The sequence below is a fragment of the Salvia splendens genome, chromosome 4 (assembly GCF_004379255.2).
Source record: "Salvia splendens isolate huo1 chromosome 4, SspV2, whole genome shotgun sequence".
NCBI classification, from domain to species: Eukaryota; Viridiplantae; Streptophyta; class Magnoliopsida; order Lamiales; family Lamiaceae; genus Salvia; species Salvia splendens.
This window is the reverse complement of record NC_056035.1, coordinates 34,987,759-35,012,950: the sequence shown is the minus strand read 5'-3', so window position 1 is coordinate 35,012,950 and position 25,192 is coordinate 34,987,759. Positions and strand designations below refer to the sequence as shown.

Sequence of the window (25,192 nt, the reverse complement as noted above, 5' to 3'; positions counted from 1 at the left end):
ATCCCATAGGTCTGGAAAACAGCCTAGGGATAAATCCACCACCAGTTCTCATGGCGAAGGAACAAGCCGCTCCAAAAATCGTCCCACTGAATCTTCCCAGCAGCCCGATTTGAATGAGGCTGTCAAGCAGTTTTTGGCGGCGAAGCAGGAGGAATTCTTAACCTTCCTGCGAAGAAGCCAAAAGCAGCCGGAGACGAAAACGACGGATTCTCCTTCCCCCTCCGCACAAGAAAGTCACTACCGCAGTAGTGTCGCATCTCCCAGGAGAAAGAATCCCCGTCCCCCACATGTTCCAGTTCCTCCTCGGTACCGGAATCACAGGAGAACTCAATCTCCTCCATACCGACGAGATATCGGATTCGCCGTGTACGGAGCACTGAAGACTCCGTTCTCGGACGACATCATCCGAACTCCCCTACCACAGAACTACCGAACTCCGTCGATGACTTACGACGGGCTCGTGGACCCTCACGATTTCTTGGGGCGCTATCAATATAACATGGCGAACCAGGGTCTCAACGAGGTCCACATGTGCAAGCTGTTTCCCGAGTTGCTCATCGGGAACGCGAGAAGGTGGTTCGATAGCCTCCCCCAGGGCAGCATCAGATCTTACCGAGATCTAATGGATGCCTTCCACAGGAGGTTCTTTCAGAAAGCGGAAGCCCGAATCACTTCGGCTCAGCTGCTTTCCATTCGTCAAGGTCGCGACGAAAAAATCAGCGACTTTATGACAAGATTCCACAAGGAATGCCTGCAAGTAGACGATCTCAACGATCTGCTTGTCATCTCGGCATTCCAAAATGGAATCCTGCCCGGAGCTCTCTACAGGAAGCTCGTTGAGTGCGGTCCGCAGACAGCTCAGGAAATGTGGGACATTGCGGACCAGTACTCCCGGGCCGATGAGGCAGACCGTCGCAAACGGTCGTTAGACAGCTCATCGACCCGAGGAGACAGAAGGAAGCCCGATCATAGCGATCAGGGGCATCCTCGCCGGACTCCATTTGAAAGAATTCAAAGGGCTCCGGTGCAAGACAGATTGGGACCTCGTCTCAATCCCGAGAAGCCGCCCGCTCAGTTCGTACCGCTGAACAAGCCGAGAGCGGAAATTTTCGAACTGCACTCTGACCTATTCGAAAAGCCAAAGCGGATGACGAAATCAGCCACGCGCCGACCACAGGATAGCTACTGCTCCTACCATCAAGACCACGGTCACGATACTGAGGAGTGCAGAAACTTGGCTGCAGGTATCGATGTTCTTGTGAAGGCAGGGACATTGAAAAAATACCGAAGCAAGCAGCCAAAGAAGAATAAAAAGCAGAGTGGTGCGAACTGCGCTCCTCAGGATCCGAAAAGGCAGCCGGATCCCGAAGACGATGACGAGCCGCAATATGATGGAGTAATCCAGACTATTGACGCGCTCCCTGCCGGGAAGACCAAGTCGTCCCTAAAGTCAGAACGCAGAGGCTCCAATCGAGAGGAGCCAACGCATAAAAGGCTGAAGCAGGACGAAGTGATTACGTTCTCGGCTGCTGATCCCGTCCCGGCCATCTCTCCTCACCAAGACGCCATTGTCATCCAAGCCGGAGTGGCAAACAAACTGATCCACAGGGTGTTTGTGGATACAGGAGCGTCGGTTAGCATTCTTTTTAAAGAGTGCTTCGACAAACTAGAAGTGGACCCAGCTCGGCTCAGTCCGGCTCCGCTTCCCCTGAAGAGCTTCACCCAGGAGGACACCCGCCCTGAAGGTATTATCAGCCTTCCGATCACGGTGGGGAAAGCGCCTACTAGCTCCAGTACGATGATTGAGTTTTTCGTGGTGAAAGCTCGGTCCCCGTACAACGTCATCCTGGGAAGAGACTGGCTCAACACAGTTCGGGCCGTTTGCTCCACCTATCACCTCACCATCAAGATCCCTACTAAAGGAGGGATAGCGGTCATCCGAGGTGACCAAAAGAGAGCAAAGGAATGTCTGCAAATTGCGCTTAGAAGTGCCGAGCAGTCAGATCGGCACCACCAAGCATAGCAATCACAGCAGCCGGAGTCAGAGGCGATGACCGAAGTCATACCGGAGCCGAACTCGATGACAGTTCAGCTGTACGAAGACGATCCATCCAGAACGGTTAAGATCGGCTTCGCGGGAACGCCCCTACTTCGGGAAAAAACCATCCAGCTCCTCAAGGAGTATAAAGACGTCTTTGCATGGTCTCCGTTGGACATGACCGGAGTGCCCCCCGAGGTAATCACTCATCGGTTAAATATTGATCCTTCAGTCCGGCCGATAAAACAGAAGCAAAGACTCTTTGCGGCAGAACGAAGTCAAGTCATCCATGACGAAGTCCGTCAATTATTGAAGGCGGATGTGTTATTCGAAGTGAAGTATCCTTCGTGGGTGGCCAATCCTGTCATGATCAAGAAAAAGGAAGGAGGATGGCGGATGTGCATAGATTTCACCGATCTAAATAAGCACTGTCCCAAAGATTGCTATCCCCTTCCGAACATAGATAAAAAAGTAGAAGCTTTGATAGGCTTTGAAATTTTTTGTTTTCTTGATCTGTACAAAGGATACCATCAAGTTTTAATGGATGAGATTGACGCTTCAAAAACGGCCTTCATTACTGATTTCGGCATTTTCGCTTATAAAAAGATGCCATTCGGTTTAAAGAATGCCGGAGCCACTTATCAAAGGATGGTAGACAAGCTTTTTCGGCACCTGATTGGAAAGGAGGTCGAAGTGTATGTTGACGATATAGTCGTCAAAAGCAAAAGCACTTCGGAGTACGAGCACAACCTCAAGTCCACTCTCAACGTGCTCAAGAAAGCCAACCTCAAACTTAATCCCCAAAAGTGTACCTTTTTTGTAGATTCGGGAAAGTTTCTGGGTTGTTGGGTTTCAAAGGACGGACTCAAGGCAAACCCCTCAAAAGTTCAAATCGTTCAGAACATGGCAATGCCGAAGTCCATACATGACGTGCAAAGGCTAACCGGATGTCTAGCCGCACTGAATCGATTCCTTTCCCAAGCAGCCGAAAAGCAACTGCCGTTCTTCAAGGTGTTGAAAAAGGCACCAAAGTTCGAGTGGGGAGCCGAGCAGAAAAAGGCCTTTGACGAGCTCAAAAGTTATCTAGCCGAGCTTCCTATTCTCTCTGCTCCAACCGAAGCCGAAGTAATATTCTTATACTTAGCGGCATCGGATCAAACCATCAGCGCGGTGCTTGTACGAGAAGAAGGCCTAAAGCAGCTTCCCATCTATTTTACAAGCCGAGCATTAAGAGGTCCGGAAACCAGGTATCAACCACTGGAAAAGATTGCTCTGGCATTAGTAAATGCAGCAAGGAGACTGCGGCCATACTTCTATGCTCACAAGGTATGCGTCTTAACTGATCTGCCACTTCGGCAAGTGTTGACCAAACCAGAAGCATCAGGCAGAATCGCCAAGTGGGCTATAGAGTTGGGAGAGCACACAATTGAATATCTACCTCGGAAAGCCATCAAGGGACAAGCCTTGGCAGATTTTCTTGCAGAAGCGAAGTTCGATCAAGCAATTCCTGTTATTGCCGAACAGAAGAATTCTGCCAGTGCCGAACTAGCACAGCCCTTGGAATCCGAAGTAGAGCCGCCGGACTGCTGGAGCGGGTTCGTAGATGGAGCTTCGAACAAGATGGGAAGTGGAGCTGGTATTTTACTTGTCGCTCCCGACGGACACGAGGTAGCCTACTCACTTCGGTTCTTATTCCCCACTACTAATAATGAAGCCGAGTACGAAGCCCTCCTGGCCGGACTCCAGTTAGCGCAAAGTCTGCTCGTCAAATCTCTCAAAGTCCATTGTGATTCACAAGTCATAGTAAATCACATGTTGGGTACAAGTGAAGCCCGTGACGAGAGAATGAAGAAGTATTTGGACAAAGCGCAAAGCATCAGCCGAAGTTTCTCCTATTTTCGGATAATCCGCATTCCCAGAGCGGAAAATAGCCGAGCAGATACCTTAAGTAAGTTGGCCTCAGATCCGAGCTCAAAGGCGGAAGAATTAATGCACCGAAGCATTGATGAAGCCGAGGTACACTCAGTATCCAGCTCGCCGAACTGGATGACGCCGATCTTGCAGTATCTGGATCAAGGACAATTGCCCGAGGATAAGAGAGAAGCTCGGAAGATCACGTGCCGAGCACTTCGGTACGAACTTCATGAAGGAGTCCTCTTTAGAAAGTCTTACCTCCAGCCGTTATTGCGGTGCGTAGGACCAGAAGAGACGGACTACATCCTCAGAGAAGTCCATGAAGGATCGTGCGGTAGCCACATCGGAGCCAGAGCTTTAGCTAAAAAAGTTCTGAGATGGGGATATTATTGGCCAACCATGGTACAAGAGGCAGTGCAGCTCGTCAAGAAGTGTACGAAGTGCCAAATTCATGCAAATGTCCCAAGGATGCCGCAGACCGATCTATACACTATGCAAAGCCCTTGGCCTTTCATGCAATGGGGCATAGACATAGTGGGACCACTTCCTCAAGCTCCTCGGCAAATGAAATTCCTTATCGTTGCCGTGGACTACTTCACGAAGTGGGTGGAGGCTGAACCATTAGCTACGATAACGAGCTCAAAGGCATTGGACTTCGTCTGGAAGAACATAGTGTGCCGATTTGGCATACCCCACATCCTCATCTCGGATAATGGGACTCAGTTCACCGACAAGACGTTCAAGAATTGGTGCCAAGAGCTGAGCATTCAACAGCGGTTCACTTCGGTCTCCCATCCCCAAGCAAACGGACAAACGGAAGTAACGAACCGGATTCTGGTGAAAGGGTTAAAAGCTCGGTTAGAACAAGCCAAAGGACAATGGGTAGAAAATCTCCCTCAAGTCCTATGGTCCTACCGAACTACACCCAAAACCTCCAACGGTGAAACTCCGTATAGTCTGGTGTACGGCACTGAAGCCGTAATTCCGGTGGAGATCGGCGTACCCAGTCCCCGAACTCTAAATTTCTCCTCAGAAATGAATGACGACGGACTGAGAGCAGAACTAGATCTCGCCGAAGAAAGAAGAGAATTGGCGTGCATAAAAGCAGCCAAGTATAAGGAGCAAGTAGCCCGGTATTATAACCAAAGGGTGAAAAAGCTTCAATTTCAAGTGGGAGATCTCGTCTTGAGAAACAACGAAGTAAGCCGAGCAGAAAAGCTGGGCAAACTCGAACCCACATGGGAGGGTCCATATCGGGTGTCAGAAGTCCTCGGCAAAGGGTCTTATAAATTGACTCACATGTCAGGAGAACAAGTACCCCGAACATGGCACGTCTCCAACCTCAAGAAGTTCCACTTGTAAGAGACAAAGTCCGGTCAGTCTGTCTTGTGTCTAGTTCGGTCATAGGGGTACATGTTTTTATTTGTTTGTTTTTTACTTGTACCTTTTACTTGTCGTTTTATAAAAAGTTTAAAGTTTTTTTTCTTTCATCTTTTTCATTTTTTCTCTATGTGTTTTGTCTCTATGTGCTTGTCGTCTCTTACAAATGGTACCAAGGTATATCGTTCTTTAAAGACTGATCCCCTTTTTAGATCGATTATTAAAGACTATTGTGAGTCCAAGCTTCTAAGGAGGATATAAGACCACAATTCAGCTTAACAAGCAGTCCGTCTGAAACGAACTGCAATAAGCCAACGATTGTGAGTCCAAGCTTCTAAGGAGGATACAAGACCACAATTCAGCTTAACAAGCACTTCGTCTGAAACGAACTGCAATAAGCCAACGATTGTGAGTCCAAGCTTCTCAGGAAGATACAAGACCACAATTCGGCTTAAGAAATAAGCACTTCGTCTGAAACGAACTGCAATAAGGGAAAGTCCGATCCACGCGATAAACCTCGCCGAATTAGGACGACCAAGTTCGGTCAAAGAAGTTTACCTCATAAGACCGGGGACGACCATGTCTAGTCAAAGAGGTTTACTGCATAAGACCACTTCGGTTAACTGGGAAAGTCCGATCCATGCGATAAAACTCGCCGAATTAGGACAAGGGAAAGTTCGATCCCGGCGACAAAAATCGCCAAATTAGAACACAAACCAAGTCCGGTCAAAGATGTTTATTTCATCAGACCAAAGACGAGTCCGGTCAAAGATGTTTATTTCATCAGACCAAAGACGAGTCCGGTCAAAGATGTTTATTTCATCAGACCAAAGACGAGTCCGGTCAAAGATGTTTATTTCATCAGACCAAAGACGAGTCCGGTCAAAAAAGTTTACTTCATAAGACCAAGGACCAAGTCCGGTCAAAGAAGTTTACTTCATAAGACCGAGGACAAGTACGATGAAATTTTTTCGCTAAGCTGTAAATACAGTGTTAGAAGCGAAAACAAAATTTCATTTTTCAAATCTTGTTCGGCATACAACTCCGCTACCCTACAAAATGGCGTTACGCTATTACAAAGGACTATTCTACTGTCCAGGGTTGCTGAAGTTAAGCCACCTATCTGCAAAATCCTCTGGAAGCCGAGTTCGGTTGTTCCGAGCAGATGAAGAATAAGCAGGTCGACGAGATGCTATCCTCGACCCAACGCCTCTTCCCCGAGCCCGAGAAGTCCTAACACCTCGGCGATGAAGAGTCTCTGCAATAAGCATCTGCTGATCTTGCTCGCTCATAGTCACAACTCCTCGGCGAATTTCAGTCCGTCCCTGTCTTGACGATTCCGGTTGCTCCTGAGCCCGTTCTCGTCTTGACGTTTCCGGCTGTTCCGGAGTTCGTTGTTGACTGGGAGTAGGATTTTGAACAAGGGAACCAGAGGTTTGATCTGGAGTGCGAGCATCTGTTGCCACGATATGCCGAAGGAATCTTTCTATGGAGGGGCGCCGAGAAAGAACAATGTTGTACCGAGAAGCCCAGCGCCGCAATGATTTCACAACTTGTTGGCAAGCCGAGCTCTCCAGCGCATTGTTCCTCCGGAGTACATGATATTCCTCCCACAGTTCGTCAACTCGACTCTGAACATCTGATATGGTCACTCCCCCGCGCACACGGATGTAATCCTCGTACGCAGTCCTCTCAGCAATGGTCGTATTCAGCTCGGCCTCCAGATCCTTCTTATCGGACTCTAAGTCCTTATTATCGGCCTCCAGCTTCACTAAACGAGCCAGAAGCTCGTCATTCTTCGTCTGATCGGCTATAGCTCTTTTCTCAGCTTCGTCTAAAGCCGAAGAGTACAGCCGTTTCCAGTGAAGTATCTCCATCTCCTTGAGTACAAAGCAGCTATATTAGTTCGGCAGCTGTACCGAGCAGATAGTAAAATACAACAGGAATAAAGGCGAGTACGAAAAGCTATACGAAGACAAGTGTGGAGAATTTTTCATTCACAAGGAAAATTTTTTACACTAGGAGGGCTTCAAGGCCATTTTACAAGGAAGAAACTGGACTAAGAGAAGGGAGACGAAATCATACTCCACCAGCTTCGTCTCCGGCTCCTTGGTCTGGTTCAGCTTCTTTCTCCTGAGCTACCTCAGCCTCGGCCTCACCTCCTGCCGGCCTCGCCTCCGCCTCCTGATCGGCTTCCTTCTCCGGATGCCCGGCCCGTTCGACTTCGGCCTCCAGCTCCAGCGGCTCGGCCTCACCCTCTCCGTTGTAAGTCGAAGCGGGTGAAACGGGTCCCACGGAGGCAAAGATAGCCTCCAGGTTCTCGTCCCGATCAGCTCGACAAGTCCGGACTCGGTCTGCAGAAAGCAGGACCGAGGATGAAGCGAGCTCCTCAAGGAGTGGCAGATTCTGAAGCCGAGCTGCTATCTCTCGGCTGTACAGAGGCAGCACGACGTCGGCCCCCTGCTCGCCCTTATCGGTAATTAGCCTTACCAGACTACCGACAAAGGCCGAGAACTGGCTGCTCAAAAAGAGTTTCTCCGTGTAAACACGGAGAGCCTCCCCCTGGGCAGCCACGGCGGCAGCATCCCTCCGTTTCGTCTGCTCTCGCTGGATGACGAGCTGGTTTTTGGCAAACTGAGCTTCATCCTGGGCCGAAATCCTAGCAGCTCTGGCCTTCTCAAAGTTAGCCTCAGCCTGTTCGGCCCGATGACAAGCAGCCGCCAACTTCCTCTGCATCTCAGCATAGTCATTGGACGCTTTGGAGAGTTCGACGGCGACGAGCTTGGAGAGCATATCGTTCCTCTGAAAATGAATAAAGAAAAAAGTCAACAAAGGGGCCACAAAAAATACAGGAAAAAAGCAAGGCCAGAAAATCAAGAAGAGAATTCACCTCGGCGAAGTCCGTGGGCCATAAAAACGGCTCACAGATATGTTCCGAAGGAGGCGCCAAGACCACATCTTTCTCTGGCGCTCTCGGGGGCTTCTGGGCCTTCCCCTTCCCCTTTGCCGAAGTCGACTCCGGCTTCTTCGGATCCGAAGAGGTTTTTTGCCTTTTCGGAGTCCTCTCGGCATCAGACGCCGAGCTGGTGGTTTTCGGCCTCTCCGGCTCCCTGGACTCCGAAGATTTGCGGCTAGCCTTATTTAGCATGTACACTGCCAAAAAGCAAGAAAGCAAAGTCAGATTTTCTTCGTTAAAGCAGTAGAGCATAAAGATAAAGAGAAATCCTCACCCTCGGCCTCTTCGTCCGAAGACGAGATGTCGAACACGACGTCGCCCTTGACGAGCTCAGACTCCGTGTATTGTTTCCTAACTATGGGAATCTTGTTGAGCTCGCCATCGAGCGCGTCCAACGGTTCAGGCCGAGGATGACGGATAACGGACTCCGGCCCTCTCCAGGGAAAACTAGGAGCCGCGGTCCTATCATAATAGAAGAAGCGATTTTGCCACTTCGGCCACTTCGTTTTACAAAAGGCCCTAAAGGGCTGTACAGGGATCAAGTAAAACCAAGACCCCTTCCTCTTAAATTGAAAGAATTTAAGGATCGCCTTCAAAGACAAATCCCTTCCTAACCTACGGAGTTCGGCAGCGAAGGCCGACAAGTGCCTCCAAGAGTTCGGAGTCACCTGGCCTAAAGGAAGCTGAAAAAAATCTAGTAAATCTATAAAGGCAGAAGGGAGGGGGAAACGAAGCCCGCATTCTAAGCAGGCCTCGTACACGGTGGCGTAACCCTCCGGCGGGGAGTCAGCCCTATGATCACCGTCAGGTACCACCGCCCTCCCCCCAGGAAAAAAGTATTTTTCGGGTAGGGATACCACAGTATCCTTACTCAAAATACTATGGAAATGCTCTACGGTCTTCTCCCCGGACTCTTTCCGGCCAGAAGACCCCTTACCGCCTCTCCTACCGCTACCCGACTCCGAAGAAGAAATAGAAGCCATTTTTCTTACTTTTTGAAGGTGAAGAAAGTCTGAAGAAGCTCTTGAAAGCGGAAGAAAATTTCTCGAGAAAGAGAGAGTATAGAAGACGCAACAGCAAAAGTGTGCAAATGAGGAAGAAAGAGCATATTTATCAGATTCGGGAAAGATTTCGAGATCGTTGCGCCGTTTCGAATCCCACCTTTTCAGGATTCAACGGCCGGATTTTACTGTCGCATTTAATGCAGGCACGCGCAAGGCACGTCCCCTGACGTCAGCCTCCCCCTTACCATTATCCAGAATGCCGAAGTGACTCACCTCGCCGAAGTGATTCACTTCGCTTTTCGGGGGGGGTAGTGATGGGGTACGAACTAAACCCTAATGGCAAGCCCAATAACAGTGACGGCCCATCAGCCCAGAGCCCAAGAAAGAGTATCTGTTCGGCACCAAAGAGTTCGGCACGACCAAAGAGTTCGGACTCAGCCTACAGCTCGGTAAAAGCCGACCAGTCAAGCTCTCCTCTCAGATCGGCAAGAGCTGATCGGTAAAGTCCAGCAGTTCGGTCTCAGCATTCGACCGAACTAGGAGTTAGTGGACTCATGAAAGGCCTCCACGACCTCCGCTATACCCACGATCTATTTAGTGGTACGAAGCAGTTATTGAGCAGTTATTGCTCACCCACGATCTTGTTAGTGGGGCTGCAAACCACGACCTTAGTTCAATGTATAAATAGAACTTAGATCAGATAGAAAAGGGTTAAGCTCTCTAGAGATAAAATAGCATATAGCAAGTCTGTGTTGTAAGCTGTAATCCCAGATCAAGCAATACAATCTTGCCCTCCCTTCTTCCCGTGGACGTAGATTTACTTCAGTAAATCGAACCACGTAAATTCATTGTGTCGTAGTCTTTATTCTCTACCAGCATTTACAAACATCAGAAATTCGCGGATCCATCACGGTTTCAGGTTGGCTATCGTTTCATACTTACTTGACATTTTCTGTTTAGACTCTTCATTCTGCTCTTGTCTATTGCCTTAAAATTTTAGTCTTTTATTTTATTGTTTTAAAGAGGCTCCAGATGGCATTATTTCATTGGTGTAGCAGGAAATGGAGTAGGAGATGGTTGAAGTGATTCGATTCAGAATTCTTTCATAGCCTTATTACTTTATCTAATGAGATTGAACCAACTTTGTCAACCCAAAATCAGACTAACTGAACCAACTCTGGATATTATTTATAGCTCAATTTCTAAGATGCCTAATTCTACCACCACCATTCATTTCTACTTACTTGTGTTGCTGCTGCTAATTTACAGAAACTGTGAACTCAAAAGTCCATCACCGGGGAATTTCATATTCTGTCCTCCACATATGCATGCCAACTATCTCTCATTTTCAGAAGCATCCATATCCAGCTGCAAATGCAACATCATTTAGAATTTTATTCTTCTTCTTAGAATTAAAAATCAGCTTACATTTTCTTTAGAAGAGTGTTCAAGTTTGGATAGCTCAATCTCCTTAGCCTTCCTCCTCTTCTCCCGGGCTAAAACAACGGCACATTTGCATATGAAGAACAGCAGCAGCAACCCAACACAGATCACCAGTATCGATTCGACTACGATAGCAGATCCTAAAACTGCACCAAACCTCAAACTTAGTTTTTTTCTTTTTCTCTCTATTTTAAGCCTAAAACTATGATCACATCTTACTATGGGCTGCCAATGAACTCATGGGCTTGTATCGTACGAGGTTTACTGTTGACTCAGCAAACAGAGGCGTCGACATCATCTGATCACAGTTAGGGTAGCATCCATGGTTACCAAGATCATTCACTGTCAGTGTCAACACAGCTCCATGCTGGCCTTCCTGCAGAGTGAGAGGGAGACAGGGATAAAGCATTTAGGTTAAACGAGGATGAAATCCGCTGTGCCATTGTAGCGCTATGAATTCCTAATGGACTCACATGGTAAGATAGCTTCTGCAAGATACTGTTGCATTCCTCAATTGCACCCCTAAATCTGATCCCCTTTGCTGTCACCATGAAATGCTTTGATATTGTAACAAATGTTTGGAGAGGCTGCCATTGATAGCTGCTCTTCATCTTCAACTCAGTCGATGCGACGAGCTCTGCAGGGAGGCTCGTTGACAGGAATCCATCGCTCACCTCCATCGTCAACACGATCAAGAAACGGGAATGGTTTCCTACACCTCAAAAGCATTATAAAATTTTAACAACTACTTGATTTCTTTGAGTAAGGTTCGATTATTACCAGGAAAGTTCTGAAGATCAGGGTCGTGAACACCAACAGAATTCTCATGAAAAATCTGGACTCCATCACTCGTATCATTTAATACGACGAATGATGGGGCGTTTATCACAGGAGCGTCGTTCACAGGCTGCACGAAGATAGGAACGTTGACATCGTTCCTCCCATTACTGTTCTCAGAATAAAGTGTGATCGTATCATCTCCATAGAAGTCATGGTTTCTGTCACAAAGGGAAGCAAATCAGACCATGTTTTTATCCACAAACACGAAGTGATCATATCAATGTACCCGGAATATTGGATAGATTGCAGGGCTGAGTTTACTACATCAATACAACCAATCAGCTTCAGTTCATCAACCGTTTTATGGATTGAAAGTTTGTCCCAATTAGGCCTCCAAAACTGCACTTGTGACGGAGATAACTGAACTGTACCAAATTTTGAACTCAGAGTGACACTTATGTTTTCTCCCAAGTCAGAATAAGTGACTTCAAATCCATTAAAACCACTGCATGAGTTAAAACATAGTCTACCATGAGATTAGCACAACATCGAGCATCTGTCGGACTGGTTTATTTAATAAACTATTACTAGGTGTTGTAAGATTTGTGAGATCTATAGGAAAAGATTTCTTGAAACTTCGATCAGACCATGGAGGATATCGTAGACTAAAGTTCAGAGGCAAGCTTTCTTTCTTACCCGAATGTGGGACTTATGCCCTCTTCTACAGCTTGCAAGCTGCTCGGGATCGAAGCAAAGTGAGGCGGTCTGCAGACGATGAGCAAACCCACAGCAGCAGAGGCAAGGTTCCCATTTGAATCGGACATCGTATAAGAGAAATCATCGTTCCCATAGAAATCCTTATATGGAGTGTACCTAAAGACACTGCTTCCGTACAGTAGGAGTGAACCATGCCTTGGCTGCAAAACCAAACCAATCACACAAGATAAACATGGTTGATATTTTTAAGGAACAACTCAAATCATTTCTTCCACCTTGGAATATTCAACAACTGTTGCATTTGCACCATTAAAAGAGTCATTTCTCATAACATCAAAATCAAGTGCCTCATCCTCCCAAATGGAAGCTGTGTCATTGCGAGCTACAGGAAAATACTCATCTGCACAATGATTTTTATAACTTAGTGGTTATAAAGGAGAGATGGTTATCTTATCTTTACCAAGTCGATATGGGACTAGTAGAGAACACAAACTGTGAGTCCTAACAAAGCCTCAGACGACGTTACTTACAGTTATAGACATGAACACCAAAGGGACATGGCACGAAGCGCTCTCCCTTATAAGAAGCACACATCTCATAGGTTCCAATATCATTTGCAAGATACTTAACCGTGTACAACCCATTGTTGTTGTCAGCAAAATCCCATGTAGAGAAGGCAGATTTGTTGATTGAAGCAATCTCCAATCTCAAGTGTGATTCTTGTAAAAGCACAGGATTGGAATAGGAATCCACGAGGCGTACAACTATGTCATTTTTTACCATCTTCACCACTTTCTCTGCAAATCTCACCACCCCGGAGAGTGAGACATTGACAGCCCCTGCATCAGCCATGAACATCAAGACGAAGACATAGGCATCAGCTTGTTATGAAACATACCTATTGAAATCATTGCTAAGAACTTTTAAATGGGAACCTGCAGTCACTTCCTTTCTAAATGCACGACCACCATTCAAGGCGATGTTCCCACAAAAAACACACATCTCATGCAAGCCGCTCTTCTCAGATTTATAACTAACATCAAAGTCGCTAGCCTTGAAATTCCAGTTATCGTTTATCTGTTAACGACCAAAATTCTTGTGATCTGTATCATCTGATGGGAAACAGCAGAAAAGAGATCTAGAAATAAACTTACATTGTTTCTTGAATCAATCACTCCACGATTCAATTTTCCAGAGGAGAAGCTTCCTGTAGAAGAGAATCGAGATGCATGATTTTTGTATGATACTAGAACCAAAATATGCTGTATGAATTCATACCATTAGAAGCCCTTATTTGTATTCTTGGCTGTATAATCTGTGAATCAGAAACCTGCATAATGTGAACTCGAAGGTATTCTAGCTGAACCTGAGAAGGATACAAATAGGCATCCCTCAAAAAAATCGAAAACTTTGCAGTTTCACCAACAACAGAGCTATTTAAACCCGATCCATTAACAATGCTGTTAACTCCATCGCAGTAACCTGTTTCAGTCATCCAGAAAAAGTCTTGTTGAGACACGAATGTCCATAAACAAGGAAGTTGAGTACTACATTTCTCTCGAGTACCTATGTATACGGTGAAATCATATGGTGTGTTGGAGATCAGGGTGTTCTTCTCCTTATCTGATATAATGAGTGTGAAGTTCCCAGGCTCGTATAGGGTGAAGGAGAACGACTGAGTTCCAGGGGCGACGTCTCTGAAGAGAAGATCAGATAACGGCATGGACAGATTGGTTCCCTTCTCGAAAACTTCAAGGTCGAATTCATATGATCTAGAAACCAAGTTCCCATATTGATCATGCTGGTGTATTAACCCCTCCATCTTCGAGAACAATTGGAAATGCTTTGTTTCCACCTTCAGCAGTGCTGCACAGCGGGATATATCCAGTTTCCCTGCAGAGAAAGTTGATAGATATCAATCTAAGAGCTAGAGAAAAATGGAGCATATTCAAGGTTATGAAACTCAAGAACCACCTGGATGCACCATGAACGGTAGTGGTGATCCGTGCAGTGTTTGGTTCTCGATTTCTACATGAAGGAAGAGGCTCCCTGCAGTAGCTGCAATGAACTCAAGGCAGAGGTGCTGTTGCCCATTCCATCCTTTGAAAGATGTGTTGAGCAGAGTTGCTGGGATTCCATCCGAGGTCGTTGCAGATAATGAGAAAGTGTAGAGTCTTGATCCTTCACTGGTTGAAGTGACCTCATTGCCAAATGCATCTCTGGAGAGGATGAACACTTCAGCCCTCATTCCAGCTACAAACTCGTCTGCTCCGTCTCCCCACGACAAAATCCCTGCCGCCGGGTACATTTTCCCTACACATTCGCTCGAAGTTGTAGATCACAACTAGAAAGAAATGAGCCAATCCAACCACAATTAAACACACATTTCCCTTTTCTACAAGAAGTTCCAATTTGAATTTGATCAAGTATTTTACACACATAGGCAACAAAACGTCACAATGAATTCAATCAAGCACCAATTAATTTGTGCAGAATTTGAGCTGCTGGGATTTCAATAAAGAGAAAAAACCTGGGTTGACTTGAAAGTGCAAGGAGGAATCGAAGACGTGAAAATGGTCATCAACGATGAGGACATCGAAGAGACCAACCATGAGAGGGCTGAAAGTGATTCTCCAATCGTCGATTCCGCCATCCAAATGCAAAGAAACCCCAGTTATAAAACTGCTATTTCCAATCTTATCATTCACTATCAGATAAGGACTAAACTCAAATTCATATTTCCCCTTATCGTAATTCCCAATAACTCTCACACTGATCGTTGCAATGTCTCCTGCTGCGAAATTGCCTTCATCATTCGGCCAACTGAATATAAAAACAGGCAATTCCACTGCACCATCTGCACGAAACAAGCACGATCAGACAAAATTTCTTAAAATTAGTATGGATTTTGGCAAGTGTACCTGAATTTGCATGTTGTGGTTTGAGAGAGAATGCAAAGAAAGTAGTGAGACAGAGTGATAGCAGAAGAATTTGGGACGCCATTGTTAATGTGATTTGGTCGTTTTTTTCAGTTTTGGTACAAACATGAGAGAAAGTAGTGTAATGGATTTAAGGCGGGGAAGTTTGAAATTCATTAATACAAATAAAACATTTGACATTTTTGTAAGTTTAAAAACTTACAAAAAATAAAAATAGACTATTTTTTTAATGTCAATCCAAAATGAAGTAAGACTAAGATAATATTATAAAAGTGATGTGACGAATATTCTAATTTAATTTGACATTAGTGGGATGAGATGCCCATTATTTATATTTGAGTCTGGAGATTTTCTAAAAGAAAAAAAAAAGAATATTTGGTTTAAACAATAGAATTTTAGTCCAATAAGTGAACGCAGTCCATTTCTTCTCCCTTGGGCTTAGTGTGACGAGAGGGGGGAATTTATAGTTGGAGATCTAATCGTTGAGAAATGATTAGGCCCAACAAATATTGGAGAAAACAATAGTAGTAGATACTCATAATCAGGAGGTCAATCTAACCAATCTAATGGATTTTAGGTCAATCCTACTTTGGATGTGGGTTAATTGGGTACGCGCTAATTGAATTGAAATTTTATTGAGTTATAAATTTTCATTCAACCCCGTTCAAGTTTATGGCTAGTCCTACGTGCTAATCGGATTGCTAACAGTAAAATTAACAAGTGATCAAATCTAAACACAGTGAGTGATGAAAAGTACTCATATTTACAAAATACAAAACATTTAATTATGAGAATCTTAGATATATGTTTTAACTCGAAAATTAATTTTTTTTCTCTCTCTCTCTTCTCATTCCCTTAGGCTTCTGTCGATCAAATCCTAATAATTCCTATAAGATTTGTCCGCACAAATATTAGTATATGAGCCTGGGAATAGCTCAGAAGATCCGCATTCGAATACAGACACGACACTTGTACAGTGTCTAAGAGAGACATGTTAAATATCCGAGGTGAATAAGTCCCTTGATTGTATTAAGCGGATAGAGAGTGTTAAATAAACAAGATCATTAGTTGCATAAAATTAATTTAGGATGAAGTCTAGTAACATAGGTTCAAGCTATTCTGAATTAAGTTAGGATTAAGTAGCTATTGCCCCCTCCTATGATTTGTATGTCATGCTTTCTTGTTTTTTTTTTACTCTGTTCCATTTTATCTGTTTATACAGGGAGTAATATCTTTTATAAGGAGTTTTCGGTCCAAACTACCTCCTTATTGGTTCGCCCTCTATTAGTTATTTCTGACACTATTTTCATGCAATTTAGAAATATTTGAAGATATTTATTACTTCTTCGTCCCTAAAAAATAGTAGAAAACATTTGAAAGACACGATTTTTAATGCACAATTGGTAAAGTAAAAGATAGATATAAAGAAAAATTGATTGGAGTATTGTTAGTGGAATGAGACCCACCTCATTAGAGAGAAAAAAAATTCATTGAACAGAATTAGTCTTTTTTAAGGGGCATTCTAAAATAACAAATGTGATATATTTTTATGGGCCAAATGGAGTATTTCATTAGTCGCGTTCAAGATGATTGCATTTTTTATTGCACTTGATATTAGATGAGGATATTGAGTGTATTAATAGAAAAGAAAATGTATTATTTAATGTTTTAATGAGGTGAGAGAAGAGACAAATTATTTACTAAATATGGAAATGGAATATTTCAATGGAAAATTTGAGAGAAACTAAAAAAAGAGAGATAATGACCCATTAAATAAGATAGCATTAAGTACTTTTTGTGGTGATATATTGAAAACATAAATAAAAATTCGATATTCGGACTACGTTTTATTTCTGCAGTTAATAGGTTGAATATGAGAATCACCTTTGTGTTTTTAATGCAGATCCAATCATATGGTAAAGATGGGAAAGAAACAATGTTTTAAATGAGAAACTTCTCACTATTCCTAAAAATAAAGATAGGAGAATATATATTATTGATGATGTTAAAATCGTGTATATCAAGATTGAAGTTCGGCAAGAACCTTACCCATTAATTATTATTATTATTACCATTTTTTTCTCAAATTATCTGTAATATCATTATTGCACGTGAAGTTAGGTTTCCTCTGCCTAACTATTATAGTGATAAAATAAATAGTGACAAATTTTTGCCTAACCCTCAATCAGTTCGGGGCTTTTGATCTAAAAAAGGGATCATTAAAACGTATTTTTGCCCCAAATTAAGATATGTGCATCTTTAAATTGGCATTATGAGGTGTTCGATATGTGAAAGTATTTAAAGAAATTATTGATGTAATGGTTTCACACTTTCATTGATTACTTAATTGTATGATAATAATTTCCTAAAAGAACGTCATATTCAGGTTCCTTGATAATTATACAGCATATTAAGCTAATCTTAAATGGTTACTTAATTCAACATAATTTTCTTTAACTAGAATAGCTTCACAGAGGTTGATTCGGCTGGATGATATTCACTAACCATCTTTTCTTTAATTTCAGTTTTACGATTTAGTTGAATTTTATACTTGTATCGACAATTTATTGTTGTCACCTTTTTGTATAAGATTTGATTACTAGTGTTAAAAATTCAAGAGGGTATTTAAGTTTTTTCCAATAAATATTAATTACGATCTGACCTTTATCCTTATCATAATTTACAAATTATTTATTTGATCTTTAATTATTTCTTTCTTTTTTACTGTGATATCGTATCACTAACTACCGACAAACATAATAATCAAGTAGAAAGTAAAATTAATCATAATTTGGTCCAATAAAGAAGAAAGAAAGAAAAGTAGGAAAAAAGCAGTAATTTCATAAAGAAATCTTAAGACAGTGATTGAAGACTTAACGAGAATTTAATTATTAAGGCAAGAAAAAGTGTGGTCCTAACACTTAATTAACTCTCATCTAAAATTGAAGCCACATGGTTGAGATTGAAGAAATTCTTGATCATGTCATGCCCTATTTCTTGTAGTTGATTGATAACTAACATCACATGATTATGACCTCACTTTATCCCCCCCCCCCCCCCCCCCCTCAAATTAAAATTAATAAAAATTATAAAAGAATATAAAATCATACATGACTTAATTATTTTCTATATTTGAAAAATATTTTAGGCACTTTTCGGTATGAAACTGAAATTAAATTGAACTCTAATACAAAATGGAAAACCTAGTGTTTCCCCTAAAATCAACTCCTGTTACAATGGAATGGTGAAAATTAGGATAATGTCATATCAACTTATAAATCCATGTTACATGATAATGCACCCCACCCACCCCCACCCAATCACATGATAATTTGCATCACATATAAATTTTTGTGTTTGAGTCCCTTGAATAACTAGTTGAGCATGTTGAGTCCTTTTTGGTAAGCTTCATTTATCTTCCATGCTCCATTTATATATTAATGGTGCACATCCATGCCATACCAACCCCATCAACAAAGTGATGGAGTAGAATTTTTTACTTGCTAATAAAATGGAACTTTTTTTACTCGTAGAATCCAAAAATTAATTATAATTGTGGCGAAGTCCAAACAACTTTGATCAGAAAAGAATAAAAAGGAATAGTGATAAAACGCTTTCAATGAAGAATTAGACATTAATTAAGATATCTAATAACCATTTAGCCTAACAAAACATTTTGAATTTCAATGTACAATTTAATTAAGTTGGGGTTGCTTGAGTTTCTCATTCTCCCTTTGGGAATTCATATAAAAGTAACACGCGCGTGTACCATATGCATGAACATGTACACGAGGCATACATATTCATATATTTATATGCATACAAACTATATATAAAAGGGAGAGAGGGACAGAGAAAAGAAGCACGTTTGGATTACCTAAAAATTGACATGCATGTGCATGCAACGAAGGGTACGTATGGTGGCATCCACAACAGCCTTTCACCAGAAGATTTGAATTGAAATTCGATTTTTTTGTGATCCTCACGACAAAAGAATGCCAAAAACACTGTAGGTTGTGGTTGATTCATTATTCACTATGATGGATTAAAACTTGAGATATACAAATACGTTTCTCATTGAAATAGTTGAATTTTTTGAGAAAAAAACTCAATCATGTATTTTATAAATCATAAAATCTCTTATCAAGGAGCACTAATCCACCTCAATCTCTTGTCTATCACTTAATTATGGCACTTGCAGTGTAAAATAAAAGAATAGAAAAACATAACTGACCTGACTCAAGATGCACAAGAAGGAATCCTAATCCATATGGAGTGTCATATTTGTCATTTTACTAGTGTTTAAATGTGTTTGGATCAAGACATGAGACAAGAATGCTAAAAGAGTCTTCCTTTATCTAATAGAGTATATGGTTGGAGTTTTAGAAGTTTCAAAATGCCATCCAACTTATTCATTGCAACTTTCTACTGGTACAAATAGAGTGTGCACCCCATAAAGAAGCACCACCAACAAGGACAAAGTAAAAATCAAGTGCCAGACAATTTTTGGTTTCTATGGTTGACTCTGTAGATTTGTCTTGGGGAATTTCATCGTGTTTAATTTCTTGACATATCATGATGAAACGAAACGAACCGAGACGAGACCAAATTATGTGGACAATCTAGCTATAGCAGATTCTCTGCACCAAGCCATTTTCCTAGGTTATGATCTGCTTCCTAAATCATGGTCAATATTATAGTGCTAATAAGAGCATTCTTCACTATCCCACAAGACAAGACTCAAAGTGCTATATATCTTGTTTGCATTTTCAACAACCATGGCCCCTACAAGGGAATATTATGGCACTACTGTTACGTTTCGGATTGCATTTCAACTGTATGATTTGTTATTTGGTTCCGGCCCTACATAATTTTGAGCAGGGAGAGTCTTGAGTAAAATCATTGGACAAGGCATGACCTGATCCGCATACTAATAAATTACAAATTGAATCTTGATCAGATGACATGTTTTTATGAAATTTTAAATACATCACTGTCGTTCCAAGGATTTTAAGCTCAAGATAACTATTCATTAGAACTCGATCTTGCTTGTCAACAAACTACATTAAGCAAAGTGGATATGGGGCAAAGGCATATAAGCTAGACTTAACTTTCTGCAAGTTGGATTTCGGTAACTCAAGCTCTTAGAGAGTAACACAGTAAACATTATAAATATAGATGTGGCATGTATAAAATAGCACGTTTTTTGCCTCAACCTAAATCATGAGGAGTGAAAATAAAGGAAATAATAATAGCCCACAAGAAGAAAATATCTCATTGACTCACCAAAAGGATCAAGATTACCCTACTTTTTTACTCCTCGAATCCATAAGTGTGAGAAAATGCATTTCATCTGTCAAGGAAACGAGCCACGCCGTGTTTGCCTGTCAGTTGTTTCTGTTGTTCATAACCACTCCATAAGACCTTGGGACCAAGAGAAAAGCAACATAGCAACAGCAAGAGATTATGACAGTTTAAAAATAGCACTTTTTCTCCATTACAGTACTGCCCCTTTTGGGGTTCAATAAGGAAATGAGTGGGGAGGTACCCCATCGCATCCCCATCCCATCCAATCCCATCCCATCTTTCAACGGTGGGAATAAAAGTAGATGCTTGAGATGCAATTTGCCTACAAGATTATGCGAAGTGGGGATAATAATTTACGCGCGGGTTTGATTTGTCACTCATTTGGTGCAACAAATAAACACATGCATGGTTTCATATAAGCATGACAAGATTATTTCCAGGTTGCAAACAGATCGGACTTCAAATGGACCTTCAGACAAAGGCACCATATGTTATGCTCTCAGTAACAGATAACTGGGTACATTGTTTTTTTACATATAACGTGCTTTGAGATAGATGCTTTTCATAATAGATGAAAGGTAAAAATGTTCTATTTTTACAGGATGGATAACAGAAAAGCACACATACAGTTTCATACATAAATGATAAAAAATCAGGATGCATGAGATATCTATACATGAATCTGCATTGTTTCATTGTTTGTCTCTTATGGACATGCACAAGTGCAAAAGGATGATGTTGTGAAATTTACTCTATGATGCTTATGGGATATGTCTTTGTAGAGATCATGGTATATGATGGAAACTATTAAATATACATCCAAAACTAACTAAATCTAGGGTAGCAGCATAGTACACATTTTTTTACCGCAGAAGATGAGGAAATTGATGGTGTAGAGAGGGTGTGTGTTTGTGCGAGTGTCTCTTTCTCAAAGAACCTAACTATTACAAAGTGGAAATGGTGCAACGTTTACAGAAAGAAGTCTTCTAGTAGAAACTTTACTGGATAAGGCATGCATGTGCTATAGTTGACAAGGAGATTTTCCCGGGGATCTTGGATACACTTGTGATGCAAGCACAAGATGGAAGATTTATGCTTACTTGAAAATAATAGCTAGAATGCGACATGGACCTGAACAAATTCCTTCCACCACTACAAATAGATTCTTCCCATCATTAAGTGACAGAGGCATGATGGTGATATTGTGCAGATATTTTGATAAAGGTTCTTGACAATATCAAGAACTCTAACTCTCTCTCAGGCAAAAAAAAGTAGTTCAACATTCTTAATGCAACACATAATATGGTACACAGTACAATAGAGATTTATAACAAACTACTACAGAACAACATTATGAGCATTTCAAAGGAAATTAGTAAAAACAAGCGTAAACCACCTTACAAGGTTACACACTTACACCTGACGACCATAGTGAAGAGTGAAAACATCATTTTGCAAGTGGGTTAATGTTAAAATTGTATTTAACCACAACGGTTATTCAGCTCTTAAAAATATTACAACTAATTAGGCCAGCAGAAATCAGACTATACATTAAAAAAATGACAAGTATAAATACAGAAAACCCCTACATGTGGAGATCAATCGTATATTTAGGTAAATATTACTCTTCTGCAAGATTCTTTTATTTTAGGAAGCAGATATGCTCAGATATATTTGGCAAAGTTACAAATTAAAGTTTGAGGAATCTGTTATTATATGAGATTAGGGCACAAAGCCACTATAGATTCTTTTTTACCATTTAATTAGATGTTCCATCACAAGAAAGAGGAAAAAGAATTTTGAAAACCCACCACTCCGAGGGCCTATAAAAACTCCTTACTGTCCCATGGAATGTCACTCCCATAACAGCATGGGAGTAAGTGGGCTGTAAGCATGCATTTTGAAGTGCAGAAAAGTGTATATGAGCTGTGAGATCAACAGTGCCACATAACTCAACCAAATAAGAGAGGAGAAAAGAAGAACAAGCAAAAAGGAAAATGATGGCAGCAACCGACAACAAAAAAAGCTTGACAATGATAGAGGTAAGATTAATAAAATCTTCAAAACTCAAAGAACATAATACTCTGTACCAGTAACATTCTATAATGCTGACAAGTCTTTTATGCTAGGTGATGGAGGAACTGAAGAATGTTTTTGACATTGGATTTCCGATATTGGTTATGGGCATATTAAATTACCTGAAAAACATGATTTCAGTAGCATGCATAGGAAGGCTAGGAAGCTTGGAGCTGGCAGGAGGTGCTCTAGCCATCGGCTTCACCAACATTACAGGTTACTCTGTGCTTTATGGCCTTGCCATTGGAATGGAACCACTCTGCAGCCAAGCTTTTGGATCCAAGAACTTAACCATGGTGTCTCTCACCCTTCAAAAAACAATAATTCTGTTGCTTTTTGCATCAATACCCATTGGGATTCTTTGGATATATCTTGGGCCTCTCTTATTATGGCTCAATCAAGAACCAGAAGTAGTACATATTGCTAGCCTTTACTGCCACTCTGCAATTCCTGATCTTATAGTCAACAGCCTACTTTATCCTCTACGTATCTACATACGCAGCAAAGGGAAAACATGGCCATTGCTATGGTGCACTCTGGTTGCAACACTACTACATTTTCCAATCGCCATCTTCTTTACTTTCTATCAACATCTTGGCATCCAGGGGATAGCAATTTCCACATTTGTTGCCAATCTTAACTTCTTGCTACTTCTTTTAGGCTATATAAAATGTTCTCATGAAGAGAAGATTCATTGGTTTAAATCCTCAGCAAAACCTTCAAACAAGCCAGGCTTTATCTCACTTTGGAAGGAATGGGGAATGCTACTTCAACTAACAATCCCTACTTGCCTGGGTGTTTGTTTGGAATGGTGGTGGTACGAGTTGATGACACTTCTATCTGGTTACCTCTACAAACCCCATGTTGCACTTGCAACATCAGCTATCGTAATACAAACCACATCTCTTATGTACACATTGCCTTCAGCACTTAGTGCAGCTATTTCTACTAGAGTGGGCAACGAACTTGGAGCAGGCAGGCCAAACAAGGCACGCTTAGCAACTGTAGTAGCCATAGCATTGGCATTTCTCTCATCAGTATTTGGATTTCTACTGACAACATTAGGAAGAGAAGCATGGGGCAGGGTCTTCACCAATGACAATGAAGTTCTTGAGCTGACAGTGGCAGTGCTGCCTATTATTGGACTTTGTGAGCTGGCCAATTGTCCACAAACCACTTGTTGCGGGGCTCTCCGAGGAAGTGCTAGGCCTAGCATTGGTGCAGCTATAAACTTTTGTTCATTCTACATGATGGGAGCACCTGTGGCAGTAGCTCTGGCTTTTTTCTGGAATATGGGGTTCATGGGCCTTTGTTATGGGCTTTTAGCAGCTCAGGTCGTATGCGTATTATCCATTTTATCAGTAATTGATAGAACAGATTGGGAGAATGAAGCACTGCGGGCGAATGACTTGGTTGGTGTAAGCAATGAATATGTGCAAGCAGATTTATTATTAAAATGTGAGGAAGAAGTAATTGCCTTATAAAAAATTTGACTAGTCCAAATGCATAAAATATAGCCAGGTAAGATGTGAGTGGTAGAGAAACAATGATGTAAGTATTTTTCATTCTATCATTAATCTTAGAAGTATAAAGTGGTACCATTTCTTTGTATGCAAGGTGTACCGTTAAAAACAATATAAGCTGTTATTTGGTTAACTCTATAGAAAAATTTTATACTACAAGATTTCTGACACATTAACAGTTACCAACTTACGATAAATTCTTGCTCCTGCTGTCAATGTTACCCGTATCAATTATCTGATGGTTTCTTATCCGAAAAACTCCACAGATCCCTTTATTTATGTTGGTTCACTTCACAAAATAAAAACCATCAATTACCAATCTGAATATACCAATTTGCATTGCAAGATGGTTCAAACATTCATGTTCTTTTACTTTCTTACTTTCCTGCAGAAAGCCAGAAATTAAACTCTTCCCCTCTCCCCAGAATAACAAATGACATAGTGAAATATATGTGACTGTGTCTAGTACCAATATTCTTTAAATACAAAGTAAGATTCTTAAATATTCAATCTCAACATACATTTGTCTCTGCCCTGTAGTAATGTCAAAATTGTAAGCAGTACTGATCTAAATGAAATCAAAGAACATCATATAAGATAAATAAAAACAATTAGTTCCTTATCCATACAAGCCACAACTAGATAATACCATAGCATTGAAAATGTAAATAATGGATGCAAAATATTTTAGATTATCCTAGAACTTATAATGCATGCAGAATTAAGAAACTCGATGAACCTGATTATCTAGAAAGCTTTTTATAGGATGTTATACATCAACCATGAAATGCAAAAGGTCCAATCATTTTCACCATGCTTGATCATCTACTCTGAATTACTTTACTGTAAAAATCTGAACATTCACCTTGTCCTCTTGTGAGGGGGTGAGAGGTTAGAGATAAGACCTAAACCAAAAAGTTGTAATATAATTTACTTAGCTAACAACTCAAAAAGACACTCTGAGTTACTTCAGAAGAACATATGTCAGTTGGGATGACCATTGGCAGACACGATTTTCTCATTCATGATACTGTATATTAATATCACAAAGAATTCGCTCCGCATACATCAAGACCAAATTGGAAATAATCAATGAATTGACATGAAAATTAAGA

At 41.6% G+C, this 25,192-nt stretch overlaps 2 protein-coding genes across 2 annotated transcripts; one reads left to right on the top strand and one right to left on the bottom strand.

Annotated features, from left to right (window-relative positions):
• Window positions 1-10,383: 10,383 nt before the first annotated feature.
• On the bottom strand, window positions 10,384-15,480 carry LOC121799649 (protein GAMETE EXPRESSED 2-like). The gene is made up of 16 exons (XM_042199078.1): window positions 15,154-15,480; window positions 14,763-15,089; window positions 14,204-14,545; window positions 13,799-14,125; window positions 13,511-13,714; window positions 13,387-13,439; window positions 13,168-13,309; window positions 12,763-13,071; window positions 12,508-12,632; window positions 12,212-12,432; window positions 11,802-12,020; window positions 11,516-11,733; window positions 11,209-11,447; window positions 10,955-11,111; window positions 10,721-10,881; window positions 10,384-10,660 (listed from the first exon to the last, which is right to left on the bottom strand). Exons 1-16 carry the CDS (start codon window positions 15,233-15,235, stop codon window positions 10,628-10,630), a joined length of 3,159 nt encoding a protein of 1,052 aa, XP_042055012.1. The 5' UTR covers window positions 15,236-15,480; the 3' UTR covers window positions 10,384-10,627.
• A 6,858-nt stretch (window positions 15,481-22,338) lies between these two features.
• On the top strand, window positions 22,339-24,210 carry LOC121799650 (protein DETOXIFICATION 55-like). Its single transcript, XM_042199079.1, has 2 exons — window positions 22,339-22,520; window positions 22,608-24,210. Exons 1-2 carry the CDS (start codon window positions 22,476-22,478, stop codon window positions 24,036-24,038), a joined length of 1,476 nt encoding a protein of 491 aa, XP_042055013.1. The 5' UTR covers window positions 22,339-22,475; the 3' UTR covers window positions 24,039-24,210.
• Window positions 24,211-25,192: the final 982 nt, after the last annotated feature.